This window comes from Pyrgilauda ruficollis, unplaced genomic scaffold (genome assembly GCF_017590135.1).
Source record: "Pyrgilauda ruficollis isolate IOZ18807 unplaced genomic scaffold, ASM1759013v1 scaffold38, whole genome shotgun sequence".
In the NCBI taxonomy this organism is placed as follows: domain Eukaryota; kingdom Metazoa; phylum Chordata; class Aves; order Passeriformes; family Passeridae; genus Pyrgilauda; species Pyrgilauda ruficollis.
Genome location: NW_024525267.1, coordinates 7119477 through 7145623, shown reverse-complemented (window position 1 = coordinate 7145623; position 26147 = coordinate 7119477). Strand labels below are relative to the sequence as shown.

General features: G+C 39.6%; 1 protein-coding gene across 1 annotated transcript in view; it reads left to right on the top strand.

The window, feature by feature from the left end:
• JAG2 (jagged canonical Notch ligand 2) overlaps positions 1 to 26147 on the top strand; it is a 68956-nt gene that overhangs the window by 12608 nt on the left and 30201 nt on the right. Inside the window, exons 3-5 of the mRNA XM_041476347.1 lie at positions 13272 to 13326; positions 19953 to 20207; positions 21162 to 21222. Coding sequence (XP_041332281.1) covers positions 13272 to 13326; positions 19953 to 20207; positions 21162 to 21222 — 371 coding nt within the window. The remainder of the gene's footprint in view (positions 1 to 13271; positions 13327 to 19952; positions 20208 to 21161; positions 21223 to 26147) is intronic.

The window sequence follows — 26147 nt, the reverse complement described above, 5'->3', positions numbered from 1 at the left end:
CTGTTACTAGCCATGAGCAGTTCTACACTGTTTGATAAGTCTCTTGTGGAAATGTGAAGTTCAAATTGACTGAAACTGCTGTGTGACTCAATGTAGCAATAAAACAGAGACAAACAGAAACACAATATTTATGTTCCTTATTGTTGAGAAGGCCTGTAGTGATGATACCTGTGCTCAGAACCGAAGCCATGGGAGGAAAAGAATGGATTTTTAGTGTTGCATGAGGGTTTGAGCCATCAGCTGCTGCCATCACTGTGGCCAGCGGAGTCTTTGTTTCATGTCCCCTTTCAGCTGTGGCCGCTGCTGCCCAAGAAACTCTAGAGGTGACTCAGTTGGGTAGGACTGGTGAGGGAATTGAAGAGGACTTAGAAAAACAGTGCCGCAATCTCTGCTCCCTTAGGAACAGTGATTGAGTGTGGGCCTCTCCTCTTCCAAAGGCAAGACATTTAGAGCTCATTAGCTGGATTTGGTTTTGTGGGCATTTGCTTTTTCAAAAATGAAGGGAAAGATTGAAGTGCTATCAACTGCTAACATTATTTAAAAGGATTAAAACACTACTCTGTATTCCTGGGGTCTTTGCATACATAGAACTTGGGGGCATATCTGTTTTTTAATATATTTGCTTACCTTCTTAGTATGCATATTTCCAATACAAAAGAGAGTGCATGCAGGTGTTCTGTGTTTAGAACAATAATTAAAGTATGTTATTACATAGTTAGTTTAATTCCCTCTTGACTTCAAGTTGAAATTATAATGATGCATGGCTTCAAGTGCCCAGAGGACACTAATATCCATGCCACATGGAGTGCAGAGGGGAGGGGAAGAGCAGTATTAATTACTAGTTCATCTTTGAATTCTAAATATTAGCATAAAACAAGTCTTGCACTAACCGTTAATGGGTCTTCATGGTTGTTACATACACTTCAAAAGAGACAATCTAGCTATGCTTTCATTAATGCAACAAGAAAGTGTGTGTATAATGGGCTTAATTTATCTTGGACTTCTTCCAAAACTTTAGGAAAAGAGTAGGACGTGGATACTTGGTTAATATCAAGTTTGTCTGAAACAGTTCAAAGGTGGTAGCAAGGCTGAAAGCTTCTGCTTAAATCTAATAGAGTGGTGTTCAGATGGTCCCCTGGTACTGTACTTGTACATGTCCCTTTATCTAAAGTCTTTTTTTCTCTGTTCCCTAATTTCATCAATACTTTCTTCTGTTCTTTGCTATTGGATTAACTGGGTTGATTTCTGGAAATGCCCAGTGCCAGCTCCAGCTGTGGTGGAAAGGACTGAAGCTTACTAGCTGTGAAGTCATGAAAGTATTTTAAGATATAGCTGGATTATTTCCTGTAACATAATGATTGGGGAAAGTGTGTGTTGATACTTAAGCTTATGATCTTCTATCTAAACCAGTGGATTCTGATTTTTTTTTTTTTTTTTTTTTTTTTTTTGTCCACTAAAACTGGATACTAGCAAAGAAACATCTACTGGAATTGCCACTCTGATACTGTGTATAGTTCCTGATTTAATTTCCATTTCTAATCTCAAAAATCAACACCTTGTGTTCTCCCTTAATAGGATTGGAGGCTGCTATTTAAGGTTCAAGTGTGTTTTCAGGATTGATGCACATGGTTAATTTCATTTTCCTTTCTGCTGCTTTTGCTCTAGAACTATCAAAAAGAGAAATGCAACTGGGGGATGTTAACTAGGCTCTCCTGTTTGAGAAAGAGGCAGAATACAAGCTGTGATACTTGTTTCACAGTTATCCAGTAGACTACTATGATGTTGTCTCTTCCTTTTATATGGTTGTTGTGTTCCATCCCAAATCCTATTGCTCTGGCTGGTAGCTGTTGTACTTAAAATAGTGCTGGTAATTGGCTGGCTTCTCTTCTACTTAATTTCTTCTGTGGTGTAGAAGACTATTTTGCTAATGCTGTTTTATATTCCCATACACTTTTGAGAAATCTCACTGGGACAGGCACAGTAACACCCATGTCAAAGGATACCCAAATATTTAACTTTTAATCAGACTGTATAAAGGTTTAGTGTATATAGATATCTTGGGTAAATTAGCAGAGGGGAGCTGTGCCTGTAGGAAGAATGACTAATGGTTCTTCTCTAGCTGTTTAGTATTCTGTGCTCATAATTAGCTCTTATCAACTACTTGAAACAAAGCAAAGTGATGAGCAGGGTGGTTTAAGACTGTTTTTGGGTGGATTTTACTTCGTGTACATGTCATTCTTCTCTATGGTGTTGATTTTTCTTTCACAGTGGCCATGTATAAACAGAGCATCGGTGCTGCGACAAGCTCTCCTTTTTTGAGGCCTGTTTTCCACATGCCTAAAGCTTTTTTATGGGATGCTAGGCTTTTGTCCAGCAGATCTGAGGATCAGCTCAAAGATGCTTTTGCCATATTTTTTGTTGGAGGTTAGAATATAATTGATGAGCTGGACTTCCTTTACCTGGAAGAAAAGCAGTTTCACAGAGTTGTCAAAAGGTACTGAGTTTCTGCAAGTCTTTTCTCAGGACTTATTGGAGACCTGCAGGAGAAGGTCTTACGTGCTTACTGACAAAAACTTAAGTTTTCTCTTTTACTGGAGAGTGTGAAAAAGTTCAAATGAAAAACATTACCAGCAGTTGGTTTACCTCTGTATAGGTATGGCTCCAGAAGGCCTGTGATGTCTTAATTCCTGCTTCTCTACTCCTGTTTATTTTGGTCTAAAACGTGTTTCCAGAGGTCACTAAGGATTCTGATATCTGCTCAAATTCCAAATCTGTGTTGTCTGAGGCCTGGCTGAGCTTGTAGCAACTGTCAGGCACACAGATATTGAGGCACACCCAAATGGCTAAAAGGATGTATCTACTGTTTCCATTTATCAGATACTCCATGGAGAGTATCTAGAGGCATCTTTTGGAAATGTGGTTAATAATCCTGGTTTGCTCTGAAGAGATTGGTTCTTCCAGTAGATTGTGTCTGGGATCTTGTGTAATGACAAGGATTCCTTATGTGATTTTAAGTTGTGTTTTATGGAGAGTAGTGTTGCATTTGGGGTGGTTCAGTCAAGTAGGGGAAGTCCTGTAGCAAGTCTGTGAGTGTTTTTTACTTTTTATTCCCTTTCATCTTTTAAGTCCTAACAATTTTTAGCTGTTATTTCCAGACTGTCACAGATGCTCTTCCTTCACAGCTTCTGTGCCAGTCATGCTAAACTAATCTTTTGTCTTTCCTATTCTATTCTTCCCCTAATTCTCCCTGGAGAAAAAATATGATGTATTGTTCCTTAGACTGATTCCTGAGTGGCTGAGAGGCCCAGCTTTTAATGGGGGAAGTATTTCTTGCTTACTCTTCAGCTGGTATGGAATAACATGTGTGGCTGGTGTGACACTTGGCTCAGTGACACACGTAGATGGTGCAGAATCACTTTCTTAGGGGGGGAAGGTTAATTAGGAATAACACTAGCCTTCATCTGTGCTGCATGGAAGCCAGTAAGGGTTGGTTTTGGCTAGTGTGAATAGACTAGCTAAAGTTTGGAGATGAATTGTGAAATTATTTCAGTTATTTTTCTGTGTAAACCTTGGTTTACCAGTCTTCTCAAAAACAAGTAGAGTTTTTTTTCTTATAGTTAAACCAGGATTATTGTCACAAATGCGCTGATGAATTTTTGTGTGAAAAATTGCTATGAAATCATTAAGCTTTGTATTTCACTTGACACTTGTCAGTCTTCTTCTAGTGAAATAAGTGCTTGCTTTATTTGAGCATTTCTGTTGTCTTGCTTTGAATGACAGTATGTTCTGCTTTGTGTCACCTGACTTAATCACTGTTAAAAGGCTGTCTGGATTATCTTTTCCTCAGGGGAAGTTTCAGAAGCCTACAGTCCTCTAAACCTTTATTCTAAATAATAAGATCTCTCAGTTAGTAGATTTAGCTCAGCTGGTCTTTTTTTATCTGGATAGCATTTGTTGCATTCACTGCAACAGGTACCTGACTGAATAGCATACATGGGTTGCGTTAGTAGATTTAGCTCAGCTTGTCTTTTTTATCTGAATAGCATTTGTTGCATTCACTGCAACAGGTACCTGACTGAATAGCATACATGGGTTGGTGATTTCTGCATTTGTTCTATTTCATGTGACATTTCAGTGTTGCAGAAAGGAGAATCTTGATTAGATTTTTCAATTATGTCTTCTGTCATTGTTTTCCAAGAGAAGTTCCAAGATAAAATTATAAATTTGATTTAGAATTGTGCTTTGTTTCTCCTGGCTTCCTTTTCTTCCTCAAACACTGCTTGGTCACAGTTTTGATTATCCTGGGATGGATGGTAATGTCTCAAGCACTGCAAGATTCCACAGTGTAATTGTTTTATTAATTTGAGCACTGTTTTGTTTTAATGTCAGCCATCAGAAAAGTGAAATGCTTGCTTCAAAACCACACCTGTACTGGAACTGGAGTTCAGGGAATATAAACAAATGTTCATGGTGGGTCAAGGGCAAGAATATAGAAATCTGCTTGTCATTGTCCCTAGCTTTGTTTTCAATCTGGGCAGCTCCAGAAATAGTTGTAGTTGGTCTCTCCGAAGTATTTGTGCCAGTTTGCCCTTGGACCCACAAAACTCTTAAAACAACTTTTCCCTTGGGCCACCTATGTAGCATTTTGCCAAGTTCTGCCTAAAATGCCATCTTCTCTGACTTCATTTCTTCTGGCCATGGCTCCTGTTAGCTTCCTTTCTTACCTTTTAGTTCTTGCCAAGACCATGGAAAGAGATGATCTGCTCCTGACCTGTCCCCAGGGCCTGTTGCGGCATTTAGGCTTCTGTCACACACTCCTGTTGTGTCTTTTCCAGGCTGAGTTTTGGCCAATTTTTTCATTTCTCTCATGGAAATGACTTGATTCTTTCTTCCTTCTTCTTGCATTTCTGGGATTTCTACAGTCCCCCTCCTGGAAGATTTTTGTTTTTCTCTAACTTACTTTCCTATCCAGGGTGTTCTTTTCAATGGACTCCTAAATATTAAGTAGTCAAGACATGGAAAAGAGTGGGAGGCAGATCTCTTGCTGTGATCAAAGAACTTGAGTTTGTGAAGGGAACTTGCTTAGCTGGGAGAAGCTGCATGGCTTTGCTGGATTGAAGGATAGCTGGTTATGGTAATCAAAAGATCTGTTTAGTGAAACCTTGCTTATCAGTACACATTTGCACAGAAGAACAAGGTCACAGGTGTCATTAACCCAGGGTTGTGATGGGCTCCATGAAAATTAGTTTACATACAACAAGGTTGGAAGTTAAAATGAGATTTGCAACGTTGTACTCCTACTACAACAGAATTCAACAAAGAATTCTGAAAGATATCATGGAAAGAGAAAAGAATAAGACTTAAGTCATTTAAAGACCACTTAGAATGCCATTGTTCTAATAACTAAAATAAAGTCACTGGTCATTCATCTAAGATGAAATTATTTTTGCATAAGCATTAAACTTGCTTATTCAGTTGGGAAAAAAATAATCTTTCCTCCTTGATGTATTGGTTAGTTTTATAAACCAGTACTTTTGTTGAGACTTGTGTCACAGAGGAGGGGCATAGGCAGAGAAATGGCATAGGCAGAAGGCATTTGCAGTAAAATAGAAGTGTTTCAAAAAACCTGACAGCTTATAGCATGGATTGGTATTAAACATTGATATTATTGTTTCTTGCTGGAAAATGTCAAGAAAGGCAAGTTATCATGGGAGTCCTGAGTAGCTGAATTTTCACTGATGGTTTTTTTTTGTTGTTGTTCTGAAAGTATATGGAAAACAAATGATTTCTAAGTCAATGCTATGGTGTTTGTTGAAATTTAAGTGGCCACAGTTGGCAGCTTGGGCTTCATACTTGGAACTTAATCTCCCTGAACACAGCAGAGATGTGTACATGCTGGAATCAGGAGAAGGGGGATAGATAGGGTGGGGATGAATAGCAGACAGCTATAAAAAGCAGAGGCAAGCATTGCTGCTGTTCCCTTGGACTAGCATTACTGCTATGTGTGTAATGGTGAAAGGCACTGCTTTAAAACAGGGAGGGGCTCTTCTAGGAGCTGAGAGAAGTCAGCAGATGAGCTCTTCTTCAGATGAAATCCTCACGTGACTGCTGCCTGGTCACATCTCCTGCAGGTTTTTTAAATGAGAAGTTGATTACTTGTTTCTGGTGCTGTGAAAACTGTTCCTGGGGTGCCTGTTTTCTTTTTCCTCAAGGATGCTCCTGGCTGTAGCAGCTGCCTGACAGGTGCTTTCAGAGGTCAGGGCCAGTGCTGAACCAAATGTGCCATCTCTGACTTGCCATTTGCCGCAAGGTTAACTTGGCTGAGATGTGCTTTGAGTTTCTGTCTAGGGTGCTAAGTTACAAGAAAGTTGTGGAGTCTTTATTCCCATGGTTTAGCCTCTCATATGTAGATAGATCTCTTGAGGGCTCTCACGTTGCTTTTATGTGGTCTGAGGTGACTGTATGAACATCCTGCCTTGAGGAGCTCCAGTCTGGCATGGCATTTTGGGCTTTTGTGAAAATGGGTCTCTGTTTCCTACACGTGTTAGCTAAAGCTAGTATGTGACTTGAGATGGTTTTAAGAGCTCCACAGATTGTTTGCTGTCCCATGATATATAGAGAGCACTTCTGAGAAACTCCTGCTGCATTCTGCCACTGCAGGAGGATCAGAGTCTCTTCAGACTTTCACCTGAAGATCTTAGCATAAATGTGTTCTCTGGTAAGGTATGTCAGGATCCTGGTGGTTTGATCACCCTGGAAAGAAGCACACTGCTCCTGTTTTGTAAAACACTAGGCACTGCCAAATAGGTGTTGTAATACCCCTTTGAGTTCCTCCCTCAAGTTGTTTTATCTTTCAGATGCATGCAGCTGGTTGTTGATAGAATTCTTCCACCTAGTTGCTGGGTAATTTTCTTTACGTGAAGTGAGTCTCTACCTGGGTGTAAAATTTGATCTGTTAACTCCAGGACTGACTCTTATTCACCTGTTGTTTTTATTTGTGCTCTTTTTGCAATGAAGTGATCTTAATAGTCTAGATTTCCCTCTGCCACCCCCATATGCACACACACACACACACCCCTCCAGCCTGGGTTTTGCTTAGTTTGGTGGAGGAGTGGAATGAGTGCTCAGACTCATGTAGGAGGAGATATCAGTCTGTTAACCATGGCAAAAAATAGCCCCTCTCACCCCTCGCTGGTTTTGCAGACTTCCTAAAGATTGTCAGGTGGGGCTAATTCACATAGAGTTCCCCTCACACAACAGTCGGGCTCCAGAGTTTGTAAACACCATCTTGCTTTTGTGACTGGGCCAAGAAGAGTATAACTGCAGTAATTGCTCTCAAATAGAAAACTTGAACTTGCTCAACTGCTATCTGCTGCTGATGCTTGCAGGACTCTAACCCAGCCTTCCACTCCTAATAAAATGGGGGGAGAGGGGGGTTGTTTGGCCCAAGTTTGCAAAGAGGGGAGGACTTTCGTTTAGGACTCACTATGCTCACTCATTAAATGAAGATGTAGAGGATGGTCACCTTTATGATTTTGCATGGTGGATGGTCTCTGAATTCAGCAAACAAGCTTCTTGCATGCAAGTGGCTGAAATATCTTTCAAGTTTCAGAAAAAGCCCTCTATCCTGTCCCTGCCCCCAACCCCCATGTTCCCACCAAATGAGGATGATTTGCTCCTTCAGTAGAGGTCCCTATTATGACTTAATGTCTGTTTCTAAAAGATAAACCTGCAGACCTTAAACTTGTATTGACTGTGAGTCCTAGATCTCCTCAGAATCTTTCTTCATTTTTTCCTTGTTAACTTTCCACCTCTGAGTTATTCATGAGGAAGTTGTATGAACTTGCTGCAGAGTTCCTGGGGAAGGAAATGGAATATGCTTGCCTTGAAGTCAGCTTTTTCCATGGCAAGCAGGCTGCCTGGGGGAGGGGGAGAGGTGCTGAAACAAAAGAAGAGGGGGGCAAGCCCCCAGACCTTTGCTTGCCTCACTTGACTCAAAATTTCTTATGAAAGCAAGTGTGAGAACTGACTGTGCTGATCAAGACTTAATGGACTTGGCTGCAAGAAATGTTGGTGGCAGCTTGTTCCAGAAGTTACAAAAGTTAACCTGCATTAAGACTAGTGATATACTATCCAGTGTTTGGACAGTTGAAATGTTTGAGTACAAATGTTTCCTGTGCGTGATTGAGGTTTGAAAAGAAACAGTATTTAATGGAGATGAGACCCAATGAGACCCTGCATTTACTGTGTGACTGTAGAACAGGAAGATAGGGTGGGCTTGGGATTTGTTTAGGAGCAACACTTTTTTCTGCTTCATAGCTGATTCTTAAAACATTTCTCTGCGTAGACAATCTGATCAGTCCTTTTATTCATGTGAAATTAATAACTTTTTGTCTGTTAGCATAAAAGTCACAATAGAATGTTATTGATGCAGAGAACTTCAAGTATTGATTTCAGCTCATGCTTCATCCACCTTTGGCATTTTTCAGACTGTGGGTTGGAGACTCTAAGTTCTATACCTGACTGAAAATGCTGTCATCAGATTGATCATCTCTCTTGGGATGAAAATTCTGACATGACTGGTTTGCCAGAAAAAAAACCCTACCTTTTGAATGTTGATTTGCAGATACCAAGGTGATAGTAACAGTTCATGAAAAGATAGTGCCAAACCAATATTACAGGTCTTGTTTCCCCCCTCCCCAGAAAGGAGGTCTCTGGGATAGTATGGGGAGTGTTTTGTTTAGTGTAAACAGAGGAATAATGCTTTGAAGTTGCTTGTGTCAACAGCAATCCTGAGGGAAAAAAAAACACAACTGAGGCAGCATCACCAGGATCAACAGACTTAATTTGTATCTTTCCAAGCTACTTGGCATATCTGTTTAGTTAACTCCTACAAAGTGGCTCTTGCATAAGCTGTGCTCTTCTGCAGAAGTGCACTGATGCTCTTCTGATTCATAGCCTTTAACATCTTGAATTTTGGATTGATGAGCACAAATGATGATGTTGTGTGTTTAATTCTTTCAAAAAACAAACCTAATCATCAGAGTCAGTAGAATCAGGTGTGTTTCCAGCGCTGTATGTTCCATACCCCTATCCCCTCCCCCTCAAATCTGTGCCATGGTCACTTTAACAATATTCTCTAAATATTTTGCTAGTACTGGTTGAAATGAACAACAGATAATACTTCACAAAGCTTTTTGTAGAGATCAGAGCAGACTGGAATATGCATATCCTGCTGTTCTATTACCCTACAGCAAGAGTTCTGTGCAAGTTAAAGCAGCAGGTGTGGTGGTGTGTGTGTGTATTATGCATCAGGCTCATGATTTTGGGACATTTTTAGGATGCTTGTGTACTGTTTTTTGTTAGATTTATGCATGAACTTGAGCACACTTACATCAACAGTCTCTGTAGAGAACATGTTCTTAAATAACGTTCAAGCAAGTCTGTTCATATTAAAGATACCTCAAAAAGCCAAGACACTGCTGGATGATGTGAGGTGGTTAAATATTTGCTGTATAGGTAGTCCTTAGGTTCTGGACAAGATCTAAATTAATGCAAGCTCTTTTACTGTTTTCTATAAGCACAATTTTAAAAAGATGTCTGGTGTTAATGTCTGCTGTAGAGGAGTTACTTACAGCTGGTGTCAGTAGATGTGTTGGTTAATCTGTGTTAAGACTTTCTGTACAAAAGTGAAGGTGTGACTAATGTCAGCTGATGGTAGAGTTTTCATAAAATGAGTGTGGCCAGTGTGAAGCTGAAAATATCCTTTAAAATTTATATCCATTAGTGTTATTAAACTTCAATGCTTAATCTGGTTATTAGGTAAGGTTACCCTCAGGGTGAGTGCATGGATGTTAAAATTTCCACTAATAAATCGTTTTGGTAGTAAAACATATTTCTGATAATTGAGCCCTAACTGGGAAGCTCTCAGTGCCGCAGATTATGAACGTATTTAGTAACACAGATGCTTTTTTTGTAAGTTTTCAGCTGTCGTTTTCCAATGAAGTGCAAAATTCAAAGACATGTAATCAGATCTAGTGCAAGACTTGGTACGTGTGGTAGTGGGCAAGACTGGGTTTTTTGAACGAATGGACCAGTTTTCTCTTTTGAGGTGTAGTAATTGGAACGTGATGATCCATTGCGCTACCACAGGGAGGAATTCCTCTTCCAAGTTACTGGCCAGCTGGAGCTGAGGAAGGGTGACAGGTTGGTTTGGTAATTTTAACTATCTTCTCTAGAGGTAAAATAGCCATAAAAATCAGTTTTACAGTTGCATTCTTGCTGTGTCTGTTCGGGGCTTTTAAAGGGTGACTGTGTAACACATCAGAGAGCAGAAGTTGCACAACTGAGAACTGTCCCAGCTGAAGCTGACGGTCCAGTAAATACACATTTGTCTATCAATACTGTGTAATGCCATTTGATTAACATCTCTAATCTCCTGCAAGTGTGACTGAAAGCCTTCCTGAAAGGTTACACTCCAAGTGCCTGTTCATGTGTGAACAGCCAAGTGCCAGCCTGGTCACCCATAAAAGTAGACACAGGGAAGTGAAAGGATTTAAAAGTCTTTGCCTTGTCTTTGCCGTGTGGGTTCTTTAAACTCATTACAGGTGGGCTGTGGTTCTTGACTAGTGGGAGGATGGCCAAAGCAAATTCTGGAGACCAGGCCTGTGGTACCTGGGGCTTGCAAAGCCGCGAGGAGGCAGCACGACTGTGTGGGCTCCTCCAACTTTGGAGGAGCAGCTCTGCACCAGAGTCATAGCTGCTCATAATGTGCTATTAAGTTTTTATAGGATCATAAAGTAATATTTTCTGCTCCAGAGACTGTGCCAACTTAGACCACGAGGTTTGCCACCAGGGCTGTGTGATTTCTTGTTTTAAGCATCTTAAAATGGATAGAATGCATATTTATCCTCATTCACACTGTCCAGCATGATCATGCTGGAACAGTGCATTGCATGCAACTCTTTACCCATGAAAATTCCTTAGCATCCTGAGCACGGATACGAATCTGCTTTCAAATGGTATGATGGGAAAGCATAGATGACTGGTCTGTTCCCATCTTAAATTTTTTGCTGCTTTTTGTGGGCAGTCAGATGCAGCAGCCAATTTGCAGTAGGAAAGACCAGCCCTTACATAAGTAAATGGCATCTGGAAGCACTTGAACACTGGTCTATACTTCTAATCCAAACCAATGGAACACAGGAAAACTAAGGGATGTGTTAGAAGGTAAGTAGTTAAAAGTGGAAGATGTGGATAACTTCGGACTTTGCATTGATTGGCAGAATTCTGCCTGCATTAGTTCATAATTTTGATACAAAATAAGGAGACATGCTGTTGCCATAAGATGATGTTAGGGCAGTATTATATATATAATAGCTGAATATTATATATTCAGCTATTCAATGTATGGTGTTTTTTTCAGGTAGCAGGTAGGATTCTACTGTACTCTGAAAACACTACCTGCAACCCCTCTTCCTATCTGCTTCCCTAAGTGCTGAGACTGGGGAGTGCAGGGAGTTGGAGGGTGAAGCTACTAAAATGCTCTGCTGATGTTTGTCTTTAATAATTGGGTGAAATTGAGCTGTGCTGTCATGCCTCAGAGGTAGAGCCCTTTGCTTTCTCAACTGTCTCTCTCAGTTGTCCATTTCCAAGAGCAGTACAAACTCAACTATGTCTGTCCAGTATGGTCACTGCCAAGCTCCCTTTTCCCTTCCTTTTTTTAGTCTAATCTAAATAGTCACCACTAAACCTGTTTCTCTTTCAGTGATGTAAAATCATCTTCCCTAGTACACGTCTGAAGCTGAAAACAGAGTAGAAAGACTTATTTTCCAAGGCTGAATTGTGGTGTGTATGTTAGTATAACTGAGCAGTAGGAAAACAAGCACTCAAGTGCATTTCTGAGTAGGATGATTCTGCTGTAGTCATGGAAGACCTCAAACAGAGAGCCCTGCTTGGAGTGCTGCACTGATCCTATTGTCAGTGCTGTTCTAAAATGGGAAGGTTTCAGTGTTATGGTCAACCCTCCCTGGTGTGGAGTTGAGGGATGTGAAAGGTACATAAGGAGCTATCTCAATATAAAAACAAACATCTCTTGATGTAACAGTAAAATAGTCCTAATGACCCTGTGAAAGATGCCTGAATTCTTACATAATCCTCTTCCAAAGAGGGTCCTTGCAATTTCTTGGCTGGATGTCCCCATACCCATGTGGATTTATAGATCATTAGGCTGTGAACTGTGCACACATCAGGGCTTGGCTCTGCAGGAAAATGTGTAGAGGAGGATTTTAGGGTAGTGGTGCAATAACTCCTTTCTGTTCTTGATGGTTTTTCCTTGATTTTGAATGTATGTGAGGATCTCAGTGTTACTTGTGGCACTTGGAAACTATCAAAGCTGAATGGTTTGACAGCTATTCTTGTTCATCTCAAAGCAGTTAAAAATTAACTGTATGCATAACTTTTTTCTAAATAAGTTTAGTGTTTGAATATTAACATATGTCCTACATATTTGATCATAAACCAAGGAAAGTGCCTGAAGCCTTGGTGTAGTGAAGTAAAGGCTTTATGTTTTTTCTAAATCATTTAGGAACTATCTGAAATCATGGGGTTTTTCTTTCCTCAGGGAAAAGTACCGTGCGAGGTGTGCTTACTGTAATAATTGTTTCTGCTGTGTCTTTTGTAGATCTTTTTTTTATACTACCCTTTCATGAGAAAGAAGTCTAAACTTTTCATAGATGCAGGGTGAATTGTGTATTTCTTCTTTAGATATGTTTTTCTGTAAAACAGAAGTCTGGTACAGACTTATCTTTCATGTGCTTTTTAAAGGATGGCTGTCATTCCATTTTAGGGGAGGTGGTTCAGTTGTTTAAGTCTTAAATATCCCAGCTGTTTCCCAAGGTTCAGAACCTCATTTCATTTAAACCTTTTAGGGCTGCTTCTGAAAATGATTTCTGTGGCTAAGCAAAGCTGAGAATTAGATGCAGTGGGAGGAGAGTAATAATAATTCAGTCCTCAATGTGTGTGTGTGTGTGCATGGAATGTTTTTGTTTTGCTGGTAGCATGGCTTGTCCCACAATTTTTAATGCTGTTATATTTCATGCTTTTGAGAAGATGCTTTCAAGGGCTTTCACACGACAACAGAGAAGTGAAATTTGCTACTGCTTTTGGCTGGCTTTCTTGTAGCAGTAATATCTGCTTATTTCAAATTGGTTTGTCTGGTTATAACAGTTTTTTATTATTGTCTAATTGGTGTATTGTTTGGTTTTTTTTTTCAGAGATCATTCACATTAATATTAGAAGCATGGGATTGGGATAATGATACAAAAGCTGGTGAGTATTTATGTAAAGCTTGTTGTTTGTACTTATTCTGTGCTGTATGTGTGCAAATTGGGGAGGGGGGAAAATTGTATCCTACTGCAATCAGCCATCCCTCCAGATCAGCTGTAGGCAAAGCTGTTGTCCAAGTAAAGGGCGTGTACAAATCCAAACAGTGAGCGTTGGGTTAGGAGCTGTGAAAAATCATTGCTGTGTAGGAAAAAGAATGGACAGTTGTAATGAAAGGGTGTAATTACAATGACTCTTGATAATTATCTCTAAAATCATGCTAGGCCCTTTATTTTTTTAGAAAAAGGAAGATAATCTGTAGAGTTGCACTTCAAATTCTCCTCAGTCTGCTTGTGATCACGCTATGCAATAATGTCCATGATCATGTGAGCAATTAAACATTCTTGCTCACCATAAGGAAAGCGTACTTCATGTTTTCGTTTGAGTTGTTCTAAATCATGGTATGATCCCTTCTCTGGTTCTCCTCAAGTACTGGTGGCTACCTTGCATTTTCAGTCTGTGAATGCTAATACTACCTGTCAAGGCAGGGTTATTGATCTGAAGTGAAAGCAAGATTATTTTATAAATACTTCAAAGTCATATCAAGGTGCTGATTGCCAAAATGTTGCTAAAGCAAGATTCCAGCTTGAACCTACTCTTTGTAAATGGTTTACAAATATGTCTTAAAATAACCAATGCTTCTGGCTACAAGAGAAAAATGAACCTCAGACTTGCATTGTGGTTATTGATGGACTTTCATTTCAGTTGGGGTCAATATAGGGGGAAGGTAAGTGTTTGAACAGTAAGATAGTGAAGAGGTTATATATGTCCCAAATCGTCATCAGATTCTGTGTCAGTAATGATGAGTTTTTAGTTTAACTGCTACCTGAACTCTTCTTCTGTTAGAGTTAAGCTTGTCTTGTTTAACAGCTCCTTTAGCCTTTTTCTGTTGGCTATGTTTTTTTTTATATCTCTGATTAATGTTTCTGCAACCCTTGAGTTGAGTTTGTTCACAGCCTTCTTGAATGGCACTTCCTAAAGCTGGGTGTGGTATTCAAAATGAGATCTCATTGAGAGAGCAGAGTAAGCCCAAATCTTGAATAAGTTTAGATATCCTACACAGTAACAGATGGGAAGAATCCTCTTGAATGCTTTGTTATAAATATACTATGTGATGTTAATTAATTTAAATGGTTTCCAGCTTGGGAATAATTTATCTAGTACAGCAAATATTAGAATATTCATGTTCTTGTTACAGAAGGCAAATCAACTCATGAGATGTTGTAGGAAGGACTGAACATGAAGAGACAGTCTATTCTGTAAATCATCTGTATGCATTCAAGTGCTGGATTTCATTTTTAAATTAGCTTAGTAATAAATAATAGTATTGTAACTTTCTGTTTATTTCTTAGAATTTGCTGAATCCTCTTGCAAATCTGTAGCTTTAATCCCCAGATTCCTTTTGAATACACCTGATTAGAGGACAGTCATCTCAGGCTTGTGTTAGGTCTTTGTTATGTTTTTTTTGTTTAACAAGCTCTAACAAATCTCTTTACTTGCATTCCTTTTTTTTTTTTCCCCTGAACTTGAGGCCAACAGGATATAGAGTGTTTTCTGGAGGCCCAGTGTGCCATCTCCTCAGATTAACCATTTCTGTGAACTATGGGAGTGTATATAAGTGTCAGATTACAGTTTAGCTCTATGAGAAACTGCTGATGGAAAGTGAACTTCCCTTTAATTTAGGCTGCCAGAGAAACGTACTGCAAAGTTGTATTGCAGCTGAAAGCTTGAAGGCTTGTCAGGTGAATTTAGAAAGGCTTTCTTGGCCTGTAATTTGGCAAAAGACTAAGTGCTTGTCTTGGTTAAATGTTTCTGTAGTCAGTTTTCTGATTCTGTTATAGAGATGTGTTGCTTTGCTGTGCTTCAATTTAGATTTGCATATAGGACTCCTAGGAAGAGTTCCTTAATGCTGAAGGTTTTCCCTTTTTGGAGGGAGCTTTGCAGTGAGTCCTCCAGTAGGTTTTGCCTTGTGAATCTGTCGAGACACAAAGGTGCTTCAATTCAAAGATGTATTTTTGCAAGCACCACTCAACTTCCAAATAGGCACAGATCAGTAAAAATCCATGTGCTAGAGAAGAGGAAAGGGAATATAGCAGCTCCTCCAGAGAAAAGACCATATCTAGTCCTGGAGGGGTGAAGTGAATGTCTGTAGAAAGCTTAACTCCCTGTCAATCCTGAGCGCTGTGCTGCTCTGGGGATCAGGTTACATGTATCTTCTGTTGCTACTGTAAGATAAATTAATCAAAGTAATTGCCAGAGTCTGTTTATAAGCTGATTAATTAGTTCTAGAGTCAGGTTTTGCTTTCCTTTAATGTGGATGAGTAAGCCTGAAAGTTAAAAGTAGGGTCTGTGTTCCAGCTTGGACTCTAAAGTGGGTATTAAAAACCAAAACAACAGCAACAACAGAAATAAACAACAAAACCCAAACAAGACAACAAGCAAAGAAAACACCTCCCCGAAAACCTAGAAAGAGAGGCTTCCAGCAAACAACTTGAAGGTCCTAGAGCATGTCATTGTTCCCTCCCTGTGTCTAAGCATCCTTCATTCTTCTTGCACTCAGTGAAGGCAGGGGGACTCAGAGCTGACCTGTGAAGTACCATCTCAAGAGCAAGTTTGCCACAGCAAATGTTTCCCCTGTACAAATTCTTAGAGGGTCTTTCACCCCCAATTCCTGAACGTGTGTTTTTCTCCTCCTGTGTGCAGCAGGGTTGGCTCTGGGGTAAGCTTGTGGCAGTATACTGTTACCACTTGTTTGCTTTGGGAGGGTGGAAGAGGGGGACAGGAAACTGGCTTAGATACAAAGTCACTGCAAAGGGCCTGCTCGCTGTCATCTGGCGCAGCAGTTCCACTTTCCAGGTAAGTCACTTGGCAGATTTCAGCAGAGGTCTTGGCCATGCCCAACCCAGCCCTGCCTTGACAAAGCAAGCTGGCATCTTCATGTGTGAAGTAACTTTCCATTTGACTTTGTCTGCTGCAGGCATGCAGTGGTTGCTTTGCTCCTTCCCATTAATCTGTAGGAGACTCATCTGTCCATTGTGCTCAAAAACATGCTGAAGAGAATGTGCTTCCTGAGATGGACACCTCCTGCTCTTTTGGGTTTGAAATTTGTGATGCCACTGTGTTCCCTTACAAACAACTACCAGCATCACCAGCCAACATCTTTGAATTTGTGCAGCCCTGTTGACTTGTTGGGAATGTCTGACCTCTGCAAAGAATTGCTGATGGGCAGTGTTCTTATTTGTCTACTGCAGTTAAATACTGTTCAGATAAGGCTTTCTCTTCCAAAAATCAGATGCTCTGGGAACATTAATTAAAGAACTACCTTTTAGGCATCATCTCCTTTTATGCAAGCATCTGTACCACTATCTGCTTTTCTAGAGAGACCTGTAGAAAACCTGTTAATCAAGGAAATTGCTTGGGGGCTTTTTGTGTGCATGTAAGTTTGAGTAATGAATGATGCTTTTTTGACCAATAACCAGAGAAATTCGGTTATGCCTTTACTGAGGGCTAAAAGTAGTAAGTGTGAACTGCTAAGGTGAACTTCTATGGCAAAGTCAGATGCAGGGAGCAAACTTGTCTCATCAAAACAGTTAGGTGAGAGAGGCTGAATCTCTTCAGACACACTGGTATTGTGGGGGAGGAAGGAGAAACCTTGACAAACACGTTCCTCCCTGTGTTTACAGATCTTGCTGGAAGATGCACCTTCTGCCTAGGATCAGTGTTAATTTGAAGTTAAACAGAGCTCTTATACTTACTGTGGTACTTAAGAATTTAGTATTAGAAATGAAATGGCTTGGAGCTGCTTCCCTCATGCCTTTTGTGGCTCAGGGTAAATTATTTGGCTTGCTTATTTAGGCTGTTAAACCCTACTTATACTGATACAAGCTTGAGGAAAAACCCTTAAGACTCTGAATACATTCCTTTTTAGAGGAGCTTGTGAAGATAAAGTTTGAGTGTTCAAAAAGATAAAAAGAGCACTCTTGGGTTATTTCCCCTGTTCTTGACCCCCGGTATCAAGAGGTCTGTTCTGCATAGGTATATTTGCAGTAGCTGTAATGCTTGTTCCATTTAACTGGATCTGATGAATCTCCATTAGCCTGAAGATGCCTGATAAGAATTTTATTATATGAGCTACTGCTTTAATCTCAGGACCTGTTCTTCAGTCCATCTGATGTACTTTGAGGAAACACTTTCACAGCAGTGGCTGCTGTAGCTGTTTATAAGGAGCCTATGTTACTTTTGTAGCAGGAAAGGAGCTCTGTAATGTATATTTGCTATTTGTTCAATTTTCCTTGACCATCCAGTGATTCAGCATGTTTTCCTTAATAGCTTTTCAATAGTCAATGCAGGAAAATAAGATTATTAAAGGATGCTGAGATCTGCCCAGGGAAGTGGTAGTGTCACCATCCCTGGGGGTATTTGAAAGATGTGTAGATGTGGCACTTGGGGACCTTGTTTAGTGGTGGCCTTGGCAGTGCTGGGTTAATGGTTGGGCTTTGATGACCTTAAAGGTCTTTTCCAACCTAAAAAATTCTGTGATTCTATCTAATCATTAAACTTTCAGTGGTGACTGGTGTGATATTCTGTTGGTCAAAAAAGAAAAGGCTGTCTGCATTTTAATCTTGCATATGCTGCTGGATGACAGAGCAGCTTATGCATGAGAGGATATGAGAGTTCTTATATTTATTCCAGCTTATGGAATGAGAGTTAAAGAGGAGGGATAGGCTTCTGTGTGTCTTGGCCAGCCATAAAATGTTTTATGCAGTCTAGTCCAAGCAAGCATGACTTACAGCTTATACATGGCAGTACCACTTTTAATAATGAAGAGAGAGATACTGTGAAATCTTAAAAACTGAAGTACATTTCAGTGCTTAGTTAAAAGGGATTCTTTTTAAGTTCAGTATTTTTTTAATTTCAAGAGGAAACATTTTTATAGAAGGAAGCTTGGGAAAAGATGCCAAGAGAGTATGATACTTTGGCGAACCCGATACTTCTGTAACTATTCTTTTCTCTTAATATTGGAGCAGCCGAAAACACTTTGCTAAGAAATGCACAGGATTCCTCTAAACTGTCAATAACGTTCTGGTTGAGAAACAGTCACTCCTTGGGTTTTGTTTTCTAAACATTGAGGTTAATGAGTTCTAGAAGGCAACTGGGTAGGTAAAATGGGTTTGCTAAAGGTGGTAGCTTAGTATTGCTTGCTACCAGCTTGGCTTGTTCTATATTATTAATAATTTGAACTTCAGGCTTTATCTCACTATCATCTCTGCCTCTTGCTGTGTGCAAGTTTTTGGTCATTCATTTCTTTTAACATGTACTTTACAGAATCTTTATTTAAAGAATATGGATGCTGAAGCTCTGACCTGGCAATATTGTAGCTATTTCATAAAAGTATATGAAATTAATATGTTTTTCTCATTCTTGAATAGTGTTTGTAGTTCCAGATGCAGCTTGCAGTCACCTAGAAAAGCTGTGCAGCAGGATGGTACCAGATTTGAATGGTGAACCCATTAGAAAACTCCTGCCACTGGGATTGCTCACTGTCTGCCCTTATCCCTGCCCCCACTGAGCTTTGCTTATTCTCAATATATGCTGAAGTAATTGTATAATTTCATTGTACTGGCTATAATTTTCTCACCTCCTGGTACTTAAGCTTCTATACAAAGAATTACAGGGATAAAGATGCAAAATGGATATTTATGTAAATGGAAATATTTAGTGTTGGCAGTTTCTATAATGTTTCAGCCTAGAATCCTTTTTTCCCCTGGGATGTGTAATTCTTTGTGCAGGTTTGGCCTCGGTGAGTGTAGCCTGGCAGTAGCAGAGCTGCTGCTTTCCATGGGGACAAGGCAGGATGCTCACAGAGTGTGCTGCAACAGGGATCACAATTATCAGGAGTTCCACTGGGGGTGAGGATAAGGAGGATGCAGAGCTGAGAATGGCCCTTGATAACGGGTTCACTTGTTTATTTCTTCTCAAAATGTCAAACACTAGCTGTGTAGTGCTCTATGAAACATTTCTTAAAGATGTTTTGCTTTTATTTTAGGGTGAATAATAAAATGGAAGCAAGCTAGTTTATATACATAATGCAAGCTTACAGTAGCATTCACTATCGCTCAGTAATTTTGCAGCAAATTGAATATATTGTATTTTGGTTTATTTTTTAAATTAAATTCGCAGCAGAGAACTTTATCTCAGCTATGAAATTATGCAGATCTTGCAATTTTATAAGAACAAAAAGGAGGCAAGAAGAGCCTCAGATCAAGATAAAGCTGCTAGTTGTCAGCATGTGGGTGTGGTATGTTTGGCTGCCTTGAAAAATAAGCTATTTCCTATGGATTATGTTCCAGGGTTTTTTAATATTTCCTTTGGGACACTTTTTTAAATTGGCCTTCCTGTAATGAACTTTGCAAGGCAAAGGAAAATTCAGTTATACAGTAGATCTTTATCATGTTAACATTTTCTTTACTTGGTTTTCCCTTAACCAGTTGAGTACTTCTGATTGGATTCCGTATGTGCTTGTGTGCTGTCAGACTTAACCCTCTGTTGAATTTACCTTTCTTTCCAAAAAGGTGAAAACTTGTTAATAGAGCGAGTGGCACATGCTGGCATGATCAACCCAGAAGATCGATGGAAGACCCTACAAATAAATGGTCCTGTTGCCCACTTTGAAGTGCAAATAAGAGTGAAATGTGATGAAAATTACTACAGTGCTCTGTGCAACAAGTTCTGTGGCCCTCGAGATGACTTTGTTGGTCACTACACATGTGATCAAAATGGAAACAAAGCCTGCATGGAAGGTTGGATGGGAGAAGAATGCAAACAAGGTAGTATGTTTCCTTTGTCTTGGATTAGCTCTGGTGTATGTAGAATAGGTGTAAACTGCAGTAGGTATTTCTATGGTGTTGGTGCTGTAGTATATTAATTTTAGAACTTACAGGCTTTGTCCTTTCAATACAAATCTTAAAGACCCTCAGTGAAAAGTGGAGCACAGGATACAGTGTTGCTTCTGGTGTGTGCTGTGAACATACCTAGACAAATCTAGTATTCAGGGAAACATCCTTTTACTAATTGACTTCATTCAATGGTGGTGTTCCTTCAAAGCAAAATGATGCATTACATCTGTTAATGTAAGATTTTATTGGCGTGATATCACTTACACAGTGGACTTCAATCCTGTAAAAATGCACCCATAACACAGTTTCTGCAAATGAAACAGTTTTAAGTGTAAAGTGTGCAAAGCTGAAAGATTTTTGATAGTTCTTAATGGGAACAGAAATTCAAGTGTAGTTGTGTCTTTTAATGTACTGCTCAATCAAATCTCTCTGCATTTTTCCTTCAGTAATTAGTGCTAAAATTATTTTACATACTCTTCTTTCTGCTGAGGGCTTTTGGTTTTGTTTTCTGTTCCTTTTCAGTAAAAAGCTTGTTAATGATGGGAAGGACTGTTTTTACAGCTTACTCAAGGTCATGTATCACTTAAAGTTTGGGATTTCCAGCATAATACCAGTCTTACACCAGGTTTTAAAAACAACTGTATTTCGTAAAAGTTTCAGTGTTGACACTCTTGCTGCAAAGCTTTTTGGCTGTAATGGTGCTATGTTCTGTGAAAACCCTGTCTGGAAGGAACAACTATTGGAACATGGCAGAAGGCAGTCTGCTTTGCACACATAACAGACAGGCTAAATGACAGGAGCCCTGCCTGAAGAGCTCCAGATCGCTGCTGCACTAATGGATACCTGCCTGCCCAGACTGATGCCCAAATCTTTTTGTGTCTACAGCTGTGTGTAAACAAGGATGTAATTTGCTCCATGGGGGCTGCAGTGTACCTGGGGAATGCAAGTAAGTCTGCATGCTTGAGTATCTTTTTTTTTTTTTTTTTTGGGAGGGGAGCACTGATCTCTCAAGTATCCTCATTGTGTGTTGCTACTTTCCAATAAGTCTACTTTAAAATGGAAAAATTCTGTACAAGAACATGGATGGAAATGGATTTGAAGCAGATGTCATATGTGTAAGAACTGCATATACTCTGAACTGATGTGCTGCTATGCTATTTTTTGCCTATATAGGACTAAACAGATTTGCTTCATGTAGTTCAAAACTGTGCCTTTATTGAATGAGAAAATCAATATTTTTGTTTTTATTTTCAAAATCTTTAGGAGTTTTAATCTCTATGTATTTGTTTCAGTTGGAAAGCTTGCTCTTTGGACTGTTAGATGAGGAAATGCTCACACTCCTAGAGCGCTTAATATCCATTTTGATCACCAAAATACAGTAAATGTTGCTGTTCCAAGAACAAAAGGGTTTTGGTAATAATAGAGGTACAGCAGCAGCCCCAGCCTAAACTTTCTACCCCAGGTAAATTTTTGGGTCCCTAAATATGAGAGAAGAGAGCAAAATGTTCCCTTAACTTTGTGATGCAGCTTAAGTAGACTGTGATAGCAAGGGCAGTTGATTGTTTTCCTGTAAAGGTTCAGGCATTCAATGTAGTAGGTCAAGGGGAAATGGGTGTTATTTTTACACTGACTGTTGAAGAAATGGGACAGGTCTACTTGTGAATTTGGGATCCTGTGTAAATTGAGTTTATTTGTGGTCAGAGTGGTATGTACCATTGTAAGGGTGGATTCACATGGTGCTTCCTTATTGAGTTGTGTTGAATCTGCTTGATTGGAATGATGTGAAATTGAGCTGTGGCTGCCAGAACCCCTGAGAGCTGACAAATACCACTTTGTGACAAGCTGTGACAGTTTAAGGCAATTTGGCTTCATCTTTCGGACTACTGCAGCCTCTGCAGAAGAGTGGGATGCAGATAGTCCAGCTTAGCTGGGGTTGAGATGCCAGTTCATGAGCTGTGGTAGGTGATGTGCGGACAAGTCCCATCCTGCTGCAGAGCCTCGTGTTTTTAACATTGGGGGATGGCAGGTAACAAAGCAAACCTTAAATCATTGCAGCACAAAGTGGTTTCTTACTGCCCTGAAACTTCCATCAGATGCTGCTGACTTCTTGGAGGGTTTGTTATGTTGTAGCCCTCTGGTCTGACTGAGAACTGTAAATTTCAAGTACAGCACTTCAATTTCTATGTGGTTTCACTTCTCAGGCTATAAAAATGCCTTTACTTTTTTTTTTCTCAAGGAAGATACTTAAATGATGGCTTCTTTTTTGTGTAAGAATATTTATAGGTAAAGTTATTTGTGATTTTTTTTTTCCATATCACTAAGTATCTTCCTTGTGATTTCAAGTATAGGGTTCTCCTACTGCTGATGGGCATTTTTTTGTTACAAGTAGAGATTGTGGTTGAGAGCTGGGCCTGTATCATTTCTGCCTGAAGAAACACTCCTTCCCTTCAGCCTTCCAAGAATGCATTTCACAGAATCACAGAATGAGGTTAGAAGAGACCTCTAAGATCGAGTCCAACCTATGCCCTCACACCTCAACTCAGAATCTAGACTATAGCACCAAGTGCTATGTCCAGACTTTTTTTAAACACATCCAGAGATGGTGATTCTACCACCTCTCTGGGAAGAGCATTCCAGTACTTTATTATTCTTTTGGTGAAAAATGTTTTCCTAATATCCAACCTATACCTTCCGTGACATAGCATTTGTTCCCCTTCAGAGCCTATTTTCATGAATTTTGATTCATGTAAAGGTTTCTGGTGTCCTGTAGGTGTCAAAGTAGAATCCTAGGAGCCTGTGAATATTTGCTTTTTGAATGCAAGAAGTCTTTGACTAAATATGCAAAAGAAACAGATTTAAATGAATACAAAGCAGTACCTTTCATTGGGTTTTTTTTTGGATGGTGGTGGGTGGGTGAGAGGGTTTGGTGCAGTTTCCTTTTTAACTTCCATTTCTCTGTGATATCAGCTGTATCTGAGAAGGCAGAACCTGGAGAGGGGGAGGGAGGTGTCAAGAAGAGAATATAAAGCCTTTCAAGCTGAGGGGCTGGGTGCTGTTACCTTTTTCAAGGTGGCTGTCAATAGGTGATCTCACATGGCAAAGCCTTTCCTTGCAGCCTGGAGCTGATGGGAAGACGCATCTGGGGTTGTAAATCCAGGTGTTCCCTTGCAACCCACCCAGCTAAACTGAACCCACAAAAATAACCCTGAGTCTACTGAAGAACTCTGTCCAGGTATCTCACTCTGTCGTCTCACTATTGTGGTGGGTGATTCTCTCACCTGAAAGAAAGTACTGAGGGAAGGAATCGTGGAATGTGTGCAGTTTACCTCATTTCTTGATGGCTGGCTGCTCAAGTCAGATCTGTGATCAGCAAGCTGAAGGAGAACAGTGGCTTTTCTCTGTGTGGCCACTCTTTGTAATATTGCAGAAAGTTCTTAGCATCTCTTTAATGGTGATTTGGTAGCTTGAATGCATTCACACACAAGCTTTAAATTGTGTCTTTAAATTGTATTTTGTCATAGTTATTAGACTATATTGGAAATGTTGCTTTTAACCAAAATGGATAATACTTTCTGCAGAAAAATGATGCTGGCCTAAAAATAAACAAGGCTTACAGACATGACCTTTATCTTCAGCGATACAAAGGAAGCTGTTATTTAAAAGAAACTGCTATGTTTGGTGCTATTGAATTTTAATCTAGATTCCTTCATCCTGGTTTCTGGACAGCTGCCACTGTAATTTAACAGGTGAAAACAATGTCCTTTTTTAATTCAGAAAGAAAATGAAAATGTGAGAAAAAACATGGGTGTGAGGTGGTTGGGAACCAGCTGGTGCCAAAAGCTACTTAATTGCCAAAACTTGCAGTGCTGTTAGTAAATAGAAAAGCTGGAAAATGGCTTCCATCTTCAACTTATGTGAATGTGGAGGTAACTTAGACAGAGGCTCCAAGGCTTCAGCCAAGGTCTCAAGAAAACATCTATCCTCCATCTTTTATGTTCCAATGTAATTTAGAGCCATTCTTGGATTAAAAGCTACACTAAAATCAGAAGTAGCTAAATGACCTCAGACTGTTAATAGAGGCTATGTCACTGGTTCTGGGTGTGCATCATCTGTTGGTCAAGTTCATGCACCCATTTCTTTGAGAAATTTACAGTATTGGGATGTTTTTTCATTTCTTCTGCTGTGTTTCCATCAAAATGGAAAATAAGTAGGGATGATATCTCAAAATGACCTGATGCGGGAAATGATTTTGTGGTGTAGCTGTGTCTAGGTCACATGTTTTTGTCATTGTGGAGGCAATTCAGTAAAATAAAAATTTCCTGAATAAAGATGGAAAAAATACATCCTTGAGGAAGGCAGAAGCAACTTAGCTGAGTCTTGCAAGGATGAAAAGATGCCACCATCCTAAAGAGAAAACAAGCCAGTCTTTACCCATAGTGCATAAAAAAAGACAGTAAACTTTGGTCTGTAGTGGCAGGCTAAACAGCCTTTTTTAATTTTTTTTTATTGACTTCACCAGGCCAAAGAAGTAGGAGAGATTATCAAAGACACAACATTGTAGAGCCTTGATGATGGTACTTTTTGTATGTTTTTGCGTCATTTAAAGTACTTTGTTAAATCCTATTAAGCTGTCTAGAGGAGAATGAAGTTTGAGCTAATGGCTCATATCTGGCTTGGGTTCAATGACCTCATGAAATGAGCAGAGTTGAATGTAAAGAAACCACCAGTGACAGTCTCTTTCCTTGATTAAAACTGCTGACCTGGGTATGTTTGGTACCACTCATAAACTGTCACTAGGCTTAACAGCTCAGTCTTTCACTTCCTTGTTATCCAGAGTGGTATGGCTTTGGTTGAGGTCCAGATATGCCTCGTATCTGGCTTACATTGTCATAGCCCTGCCAGGATGTGGTATTTTCAGAAGTCTTTCTACTTTTCCCATTGCCTTTGGATGTTTGTTTCTTGTCTAAAACAAGAGGAGTTGAATATCTAACACTACTCAGCTTGGGTTCTGCAGCCATGGTAAGAGCTAGGTTTTGTCCTGGGAAATACCAGTCTTACATTCCACAACTGATACGAAAATTTCTTTAGAATGTGCAGACTAAGTGAAATGAATTAAAATGGGATTATCGACAGTACTCTAATGTGAATTCTGTGCAAGGTGGACAAAGCAAGTGTACTGTTTTTAAAGGAACTTTTAAAATAAATTAAGGTTTGTCTGCTTTGAACTAACTTGTTCTAGAACTATATATGACAGTTTTAGTTTTACAATTTTGATGATTTTATGTTTATTTAGTTTTGTGTAAACATAAACCTTATCTTTGCCCCATTGAAAAAGTTTTCTCAAGCTTTTTGTCCAGTGCCAGGCCTTTTGTAGTCCTTGTATTCCCCTTCAGCAGTCTTACAGTGCCTGCAAAGGCTGTGGGTGTCTGTCAAGTGGTTTTGCTCCCTTCATCTGTCACTTTATGACCCACACCCTGCTCAGCTGTTATCCAGTACTTTCTTCAGAGATGCAAAAAAGCTGGAGCTGCAAAATGAGCTACAACTACCTGATGGTGTAAAAAAAAGTGTTCTAGAGAGTCTTTGTAAAATCTTAGACTTCTCAGAGGTTATCCGGTATCACTGATGTCTCACTTGAGGTTTGTGTTGGTTGGGTGGATAACATGTTTAACATCAACACTGGGAACTCTGTCTAAACTTTTTATTAAAAAAACCCCAGCAGCTGGATTCTTTTAAATTAATTCTTGGGTATAAAGTGATCTGGTGAGGCTTTTCAAAACAGGTTGTTGCTGAAAGACTTTAGAGGACTAGCAAAAGGTCCTATAGAACTGAAAGAAAGAAGGAAATAAAATTCCTACTTCTAAAAACTGGGAG